The 8,498-nt window shown below is 55.9% G+C and overlaps 1 protein-coding gene across 9 annotated transcripts in view; it reads right to left on the minus strand.

The window, feature by feature from the left end:
- SH3TC1 (SH3 domain and tetratricopeptide repeats 1) overlaps window positions 1-8,498 on the minus strand; it is a 63,239-nt gene that overhangs the window by 17,917 nt on the left and 36,824 nt on the right. For 5 of the 9 annotated variants that reach the window (XM_032254059.1, XM_032254060.1, XM_032254058.1 and 2 more), the window contains 4 exons: window positions 7,491-7,701; window positions 6,306-6,382; window positions 4,928-5,123; window positions 1,370-1,584 (listed from right to left, as the gene is read on the minus strand). In XM_032254059.1, the coding sequence (XP_032109950.1) occupies window positions 1,370-1,584; window positions 4,928-5,123; window positions 6,306-6,382; window positions 7,491-7,701 (699 nt within the window). The remainder of the gene's footprint in view (window positions 1-1,369; window positions 1,585-4,927; window positions 5,124-6,305; window positions 6,383-7,490; window positions 7,702-8,498) is intronic. The other 4 variants (XM_032254063.1, XM_032254062.1, XM_032254061.1 and 1 more) reach the window with 3 other exon arrangements.

Here is an 8,498-nt window from a genome sequence, read left to right on the forward strand (position 1 = left end):
GGCACCTGCACCCTGCAACGCCCCCACCCAGGGCATCTGCACCCTGCAAAGCCCCCACCCAGAGCACCTGCACCCTGCAACACCCCCACCCAGGACACCTGCAATACCTCACCCACAACGCCTGCACCTGCATAGAATGGAGGGTCCCAAGCCTGCTTCCTAAAAGGACAGGAGACAGCATCAGGGACCTCTGAGCCTTGATGTGCTAAGGTCAAGTCTAAGTTTGTCCATTTAGGAAGGGAAGTTGATTTACCGGGTCTAAAAATTTTAACTCTAATATTGTTGGGAAAAACAGGTCTTGCAATGCATGTCACTGAGCAAGCGGGAAAACAAGTGTGTAGAAACGTATCTGTTTATATGTGTGTGGGGTTCATGCACGTGTACGTGTACACCTGTGCAGGCACATGTGCACACGTGTATGCATGAGGCGCGTGTGCATGTGCATGTGTAGGTGTGTGTGTACATGCACACAGTGTGTATGTACATGTGTATTTGTATGTTCATGTCTATGTGTGTACGTGCGTACATAGGTACACAAGTAGGTGTGTAGCTGTCAGGCGCGATGGCTCACACCCGTAATCCCAGCACTTTGGGAGGCTGAGGTTGGCAGATCACCTGAGGTCAGGAGTTCGACAGTAGCCTGGCCAGCATGGTGAAACCCGTTTCTACAAAAAATACAAAACTTAGCCGGGTGTGGCGGTGCACGGCTCTAGTTCCAGCTACTCGGGAGGCTGAGACACAAGAATCGCTCGAACCCGGGAGGCAGAGGTTTTAGCGAGCCAAGATCATGCCACTGCACTCCACCTGGGCAACAGAGCAAGGCCCTTTTCCAAAAAAAAAAAAGGAGGTGTGAGGCACGTTTGTGTTTATCCACACCCAGGTCACCTTCATCTATGCATTGCACCACAGCCCCCAGGGAAACCTTTCACACACAGAGGGGCACTGGGGTCAGAGGGACTATCTCTGTCCTTAGGAGGTTGGCGGCCCTGGGGTCCCACCCTGACACTCCCGGCAGCCAGGTGACCAGGCCACACCACAACCTGGGTTCTTTGTCTTGTGAGGCGGAGAAAAGTCACTCTCATTCAGGCAAAGTGCAGTAGGCAGAGGGCTGGGCCTGAACAGAAGTCCTCAGGACTGGCAAATTAGAACCAGGCCCACACCCTCTGCCTCACCCCAGTCTCAGGCAGGTGCCTGAGGCCAGGGCAGGAAGGGCTTCCTGATGCCCACCAGGGCCTCAGGGCTGCATTCCCGCGCCCCCAGCCGCCCACCCCACCTCTCTCCTGCCTGGCTTGTCTGCAGCCCCTTCGTGCCCTGGAGGCAGCGCAGCCTCTGTCTGTTCACCTTTCGGCGCCCAGGGGCTGGCACTCACTATCTGCAGATGGACGAAGGAAGCGGGCGCTGTGGAGGGGAAGGGGAGGGCAGGAGCCCTGCCATGGGCATTGCCCACACGCACCCAGGCTGTACACCGTGTACACATCAGTGCCCGACATCTGCCCCAGCAACTGCCTGGCATCCTCCTCAGAAAAGCGGCCCTTGCTGAAGAATGACTTTTCTTCCTCACTGAGGAAAATCGCACTTTCCAACCTGGAAAAAATGAAGTGCTTTATTTAAAATGACATATTTCCAAAGTCAGCGTTTCACACTAACACCCGTTTCCATTCCTTGATTTGACACAGTCCTGCAGCACCACTCTCTGCCCCGGGTGGAGACAGAGATTCAAAAACAACAACAAAAACAACGTAAAGGCTGGCTGCGGTGGCTCAGGCCTGTAATCCCAGAACTGGGAGGCCCAGGCGGGCGGATCCCTTGAGGCAGGGGTTCAAGACCAGCCTGGCTGACATGGTGAAACCCCGTCTCTATAAAAATACAAAAATTAGCCGGGTGTGGTGGCATGAGCCTGTAATCCCAGCTGCTCGGGAGGCTGAGGCAGGAGAATCACTTGAACCCAGGAAAAAGAGGTTACAGTGAGCTGAGATTGTGCCACTGCACTCCACCCTGGGCAACAGCGTAAGATTCCATCAAAAACAAACAAACAAAAAAACCAGATCCCGCCCTCGAGGGGTGCCTTGTCTGGTCAGGGGTGCACACACGTATACGTGCATGAATCCCAGAAGGAGGAAAGGCTGCAACAGATGCAAACAAGTACTGGCGTCTTAGGACAGTGAGCTCCTAGTCAGCCTTCAAAGCCCCATCCCAAATGTCCCCTCCCTTATGAAGCCCCCTGTGACAGCTGCAGGCAGAACCAGCCCAATCTCTCCACATTGTAAACTCCCACTGCTTCTTGCACGGCCTCTGCCAGCGCTCCCCAGAGTGCCCAGCATAAACTCAGGGTACTCCCATAAAGTCAGGGACAGGAACTACAGGAAGGAACAGAGAGAGGAGAGAGGGAGAGAGGGAGGAAGAAAGGGGGCAATTTTTGCTCATATGACTAAATCACCAGTGAAATATGAAACTTTGAAATGCACCTTATTGAGATTTAAAAAAAAAAAACTTAGAGAAGCTTATAGCACATTCTGCAAAATCACAGGCCTATATCTTTAAAAACCTCACAGAAAGGCTGAAAAGCTGTTTCGTATTAAGGAGGATACAGGATATCTGAATAGAACACATGGGCTGAGATTTTCATTGTCTATAAAGGGCGTCATTGTGACAACTGGTAAAATCTGAATAAGATCTGTAGATAACAGCACTGAATCAGTGTTCACTTCCTGGTGTTGACAGCTGCGCTGTGGTTACGTAAGCAGATGTCCTGGTTTCAGGAACCACATACTGCCTTGTTTAAGGGTAAAGGAACATCATGCTTACAACTTACTCTCAAAGGATTTAGAAAAAGATAGAAGTGTAACAAAAAGAAAGCAACAAAGCAAATGTCATAACATGTTAACATTTGTGCAACCTGGGCTAGGGCACACGGGAAGGTTACATTGTTTTTGCAAGTTTCATCTAAGTCTGAAATTATGTCAAAAATAAAGTTAAAGAAAAATAAAAGAAGAGCCACCAAGCTGTTCATTAAACAAAAGATGAAAACCCAGGGTCTGGAATAGGAAATATATTCAGCAAACATTTGTTGAGTGGATGAGAGAAGTCAGAGCTGCTCCAGCTGTGAACAGGACCAAAGGCACCCGGCCCCGTCATCCTTCTGGGTTAAACGAGGAAGGGAACAAACTGGCTCATTCCCCGGCTCTTCTCTGACCCTTTGTAAGTTCAGTACATGTTGTCTTCACACGGCCCCCAGTAACCTGTTGAGAAGTTGGGTCTCCCTTGGAGATGGTAGGAGTCAGCTAGACCAAGGATCCCCAAAGAGTGCTCCGTGGAACACCAGCTCAGCCAAAAGCAAACAGGGTTGTGTGAGAAGAGGATTCTGGAGGTTAAGTAAGTGTGGAAAAGGCATTTCAACAAGGAAAAAGATGCCTTGCTTGTGCTGGGAGTCCCTGGGATCACCCTCAAGGGATGTGGACAAAGCTTTGCCCCCTCCTTAGGGCATGATGTGGTCTGATGGAGTGGTGGATGGGAACATGCTTCGAGAACTGCTGGTCTAGCTCCTGACATCAGCACATGGCCCAGCCAGCTTCCAGCTGCTTGTGATGCACAGGTGCCAGAGTTACCAGAGCAAACAGACCCTTTCCAACAGGGGAACAAATGAATGGCTTGATGAGGCATGGTGACCAATGGCCTCCGAGACCTCGTCTGAGAGATGTTGGTCTGTCGCAGCTCCAAACATTGAAAAGGAACATTGAAGACAAGCTTCTCATTGGTGGGGCCAGGACCAGGGTCACATGACCCAGAAAGTGGCCTCTCCATGCACCCACATTCTCCGGGCTCCTTGACTGAGGCCTTAAGAAGGTCAAGTCCAGGGAAACCAAATCCCATCAAAGGATGGGCACAGCTGACCCCTCTCCAAAGATCCCCTGCTGTTGCCCGCACCGGGCAGTGAGGACACAGAAGTGAGTGAGGAAATCTTTTGGAGTTCCCTGGCTGGGGAAGCCTGGTCACAGGCAGGGTGGGAATCACATAGGAAGAGGCATATGGCCAGAAGAGTGCCCCCACAGAGGAGCCATGGGGGCTGATGGGGGGCCCCAGGAGAACAGGTGGGTTGGTGAGAGGGGCAAGCCCAGGCAGAAGGACACACGTGTCACCCAGAGCAGTTTTAGAAGGTGCAAGCTACTCTGCACAGCTGCACCCGAGTGAGCTGATGGCAAGGCCTAACCTGGCCATGGGGGCCTGTGAGGCTGGACCCAGAAGCTATTCGGGGCTTTACGGAGGAGAGCGACTGACGTGTGTACTGGATTAAATTGCGTCCTTCCATTCATGCCTCTTGGAACCTCAGAAGGTAAGGTTTTCTGGAAAAGGGATCTTTGTAGATGTAATTAGTTCAGCTAAGATGAGGTGAGGCTGGAGTTGCATGGGCCCTGGGAGATGGGCACCCTTAGAATAGACACAGAGGAAGACAGCCACGCGGAGACAGAGGCAGAGTGCAGGGATGCGGCCACAAGCCAAGGAATGCCCGGGGCAGCCAGGAGCTGGAAGAGGCAAGAAGGACCCTCCCCTCAAGTCTCCGAGGAAATGTGGCCCTGCTGGCACTTGGCTTCAGACTTCTGGCCTCTAGAACTCTGAACGAGCACATTTCTGTTGCTTGAAGCCTTGGGTGTGCAGCACCTTATCATGGTGGCCATGGGAAGATAAAGCACATGGGCAGGTGTGCGTTCAAGAGAATGCTCTCCCTGCAGCAGCCCAGAGGAAGGACACCAGGGGACCTGGGGCCAGGCACTGGGGCCAAGGGGGCAGCAGCCTGCGGACGAGGGAAGGGACTAGGGGTCGTCCACAATGACTTCCAGGCTTGTGAACCGGGAAGCCAGGTGGACAGCAGCAATATCCCCTTAGGTGCGATGGGGTGGGTTCAGGAAGGGGAGGGGCTCCCGCCACTCACTCGGACACTGGGCCCTGCAGGCTGACGAGGCTGCTGGGCACAAACCCCACCTGGCCCGAGGCTGCGTGTCGGCCCACGCACCAGGGCAGGCTGGGCACCTGTGCCCCGAGGATCTCGATGAGGTCGCCTCTTTGGAAGGTCATCTCTTCAGGCCCCGAGCCCTGGAAATCTGCCAATGCCGAGGCCAGCCCCGTAGCTGCGGAGGAAGGCCACATGGTGAGTGCCAGGGAGACCATAAGGGGCCAGAGGAGGCAGACAGGGCCGATGTCGGCCAGCGACTCTGGACCCTGGGGAATTCGTCTTTTGGCCTCAAGGAGGTTTGTAGTGAGCCTGGCCTCTGCAGGGAAGGAGGGGAGGTCTCCGTGGTCCTCAGAGGGGGTGGGTTGTTTCTTTTTGAGAGGGAGTTTCACTCTTGTTGCCCAGGCTGGAGTGCAGTGGCACAATCTCGGCTCACTACAACCTCTGCCTCCCAGGTTCAAGCAATTCTCCTGCCTCACACCCAGTTAATTTTTGTATTTTTAATAGAGACAAGGTTTCACCATGTTGGCCAGGCTGGTCTCAAACTCCTGACCTTTGGTGATCTCCCCGCCTCGGCCTCTCAAAGCGCTGGGATTATAAGCGTGAGCCACTGCACCCAACCAGGAGTGTTTTGATCCCTCGGTTGAAGATGAGAAAAATGGAGGCTCGGAGATGTTGATAAACGAGGCTCAACCATCAGCCTCCAAGGTGGGGGCTCTTTCCTCCTTTCCTTCTGCAGCCACAACCCCCAGCCCCACCTCCTCCCCACCCCGCTCGGCATGGGGCTCTGTCCCCCTGACAGGTGCACCGGCCACCCAGGCACTGGCAGCTTGGCACAGAACAAAAAGCGCTGGACCTGGCATCCAAGCAAAAGGGCTGCTGGCAGTGCCAGCGTTTCACAGAGGACGCAGTCACGGTCCTCTGTCAGCGCGCGTGGCAAATTCAGCCGGCGCCAGCCCACTTCGGCCCAGGGCCTTCCAGGTGTTTCACGCGGTGACAGGAGGATCGAGTCTGAGACTGTCGTGTTGCCCTGTCTGAGAGGTGACCTTTGGGAGCTCTTTGGAGACAGTGGCCAGGGGCCCTGGAGCAGCTTCCCTGAGCATCCTGTGAGGCGGCATCAGCCCCCCACGCAGAGCTTCCTGAGTGTCAGTTATGACCTTACAGGCTGGAGAAGATTAGGCTGGTTCAAAAGTAACTGAGGTTTTTGCCATCGAAGGTCATAACAAAAACCGCAAACACTTTTGCACCACCTAATAGCTATCACCCTGGCTTGGGAGGATTTAGGGCAGCTTCCAAAATGTTGGTGCCGCACCCTGGCACACACCTTCCCCGGGAAAGAGAGGCCCGTGGAAACACTTACCCATCCATGGGTTGTCAGGCGTCGCAGGGCCACCCATGAAGTCGTCGATGGGGTCCTGGGGGACCCTCAGAGCCCACCTGGAGCCAGGAGAGGGAGGTCTTTGCTGTGGGATTCCAGATGCGGGGCAGATACATTCTGTGCAGAGACTGGACAGGTCAGCAGCCCCAAGCACCCTGAGCAGGTCCCTCCCCTCCCCCGACACACACATGTGCACGTGCACACACACACACACGCCAGCCCAGGTGTGTGGCCTTCAGGCTCAGTGTGTGTGACACTGCTTCCAGGGAGCCCCACGCCCCTCAGCCTAGGGGCCTCATTCTGGAAACACAACTTCCCCTGTGAACCTGGAGCCCTGCAGACCCCCAAAGCATCTGCCCTTCCCCAGCTCTGCAGTGAGGGGTGAGGGAGACCCCAGCCTGGGGCTCTGGAGGCCTGGATTCAAATCCTGGTGCCACTGCAACTTTGCCAGATAACCTGGAGAGATCACTCCTGTCTCTGGGCCTGAGTTCCTTCAGCCAGAAAAATAAAGGAAACTGGACTAGATGACTGACAGTCCCTCTTTCCAGATGACAGAAGAACACACTCAGCGTCCGCTGTTGGGACAGCACTGGCCACAGCACACAGGGAGGATTCTTAGCAGAAGATCCTCTTGGGTCTCAGTAATGAGAGAAGTCAAGCCACAGCCTGTCACTTGAGACACTGCAAATCAAGAGATTGAGGTTCTTTCTTTGCTTTGGCTACCAGGAAGCTCCAAGCCAAGTTAATGCCCCCTGCTTCAGCAAGTGAACAGGAGCTTGCATGTCAACTGTCCTCACATCCCCTGGCTCTACCTGTGGGTCCCGTGTGCCTCCTCACTATGGGTACACACGTTTTATGTAACTTCCTAAAAAGCTTTTTGGATGTGCCTGGTGAGAGCTCATGCTGCACCTCCTGTGCCATCGAACCCAGGATAGCCCTGCTGGGTGAATGTTCTTGGCCCGTCGTGCAGCTGGCAGGCCAGAGGCCCAGAGAGGTAGACTGACTTGCTGAGGCCACACAGCTGGGAAGCAGCAGAAACGAGGCCAGGGCCAGGTCTGTCCGGGGCTCCCACCATTCTCTGTCCACCCCCTTGACCTCCAGACGGCCCGGGCCTGGGGGGTCTCAGTGAGGCCGACAGCTCCTAGAGCAGCAAAGGCCGGTACCTACTGATGAAACGGAATCAAAGGTTCCGGGGCGGCTGCCACTGCCACCTCCTTGGAGGATGCGCTGGGGCTCGGCGGTGAAGCGTCTGTTTCGGGGGCTGCCTCTCCCTGGGGAGCCCCTGAAGCCTGCCTGAGGGCCTGGGGGCCAAGTCCTGAATCCCAGGGACCCGTCATCACTCTCACATGGTGGTCAGGACACAGAACGAAGAAGGGCCCTTCAAAAGGATGGAGGGGGTCACTGAGGGTGGCCGGGCCAGGCGCAGCTTTGGCCCTGCCCCCCACACCCCTGCTGGACACACAGCAAAGGCAGCACCCGCAGGAGTGGCCCCTACAATGTCTGCAGGCACAGAAACCCAAAGGGGCCCAGATCGGGAGGCAGGCCTGGGACAGAGTCCCAGCTCTGCCTCCATGTGCTGTGTGAGGCTGGCTCGGCCTCGGACCCTCACCCTGGGCCTCGGTTTCCTTGCCTGCGTGATGTGGAGCCAGACGTGGGATCCCCAGGGCCCTCCTGCGCGGGCTTCCCTGGCCAGCCCGGTCACCACTGGCAGGCCCCTCCTGCCGTAGTCGGGTAGGAAAGGGAGCCTCTGTCCCCTCCTCAGACTCGGGGCCAAACGAGGCCAGCACAGCAGCCACGTGAGGGACAGGAGGTGGGGCTCGCGCTAGACAGAACCTCTCCTCCGCAGGTTCCCAGGCGCCTCTGTGTCCCTGCGGCTGGCCAGGGTCTCTACAACTAAGTGACAGTGCCACACTAAGCACACCTCCCTGCTTGAAGCACCCCTCCACATCCAGAGGCTCCACAGCCCAAGCCCCAGGCATGCTCAGCACAGCCGGACCCAAGCCGTCACCCCACGGCCCCAGGCCTGTCCAGCACAGCCAGACCCAGGCCGTCACCCCATTGCCCCAGGTGTGCCCAGCACAGCCGGATCTCAGGTGTCACCCCATAGCCTCAGGTGTGCCCAGCACAACCGGACCCAGGCCATCACCCCACGGCCCCAGGTGTGTCCAGCACAGC

The sequence above is a fragment of the Sapajus apella genome, unplaced genomic scaffold, assembly GCF_009761245.1.
Source record: "Sapajus apella isolate SASKATOON/1434 unplaced genomic scaffold, GSC_monkey_1.0 scaffold85, whole genome shotgun sequence".
Taxonomy (NCBI): Eukaryota; Metazoa; Chordata; class Mammalia; order Primates; family Cebidae; genus Sapajus; species Sapajus apella.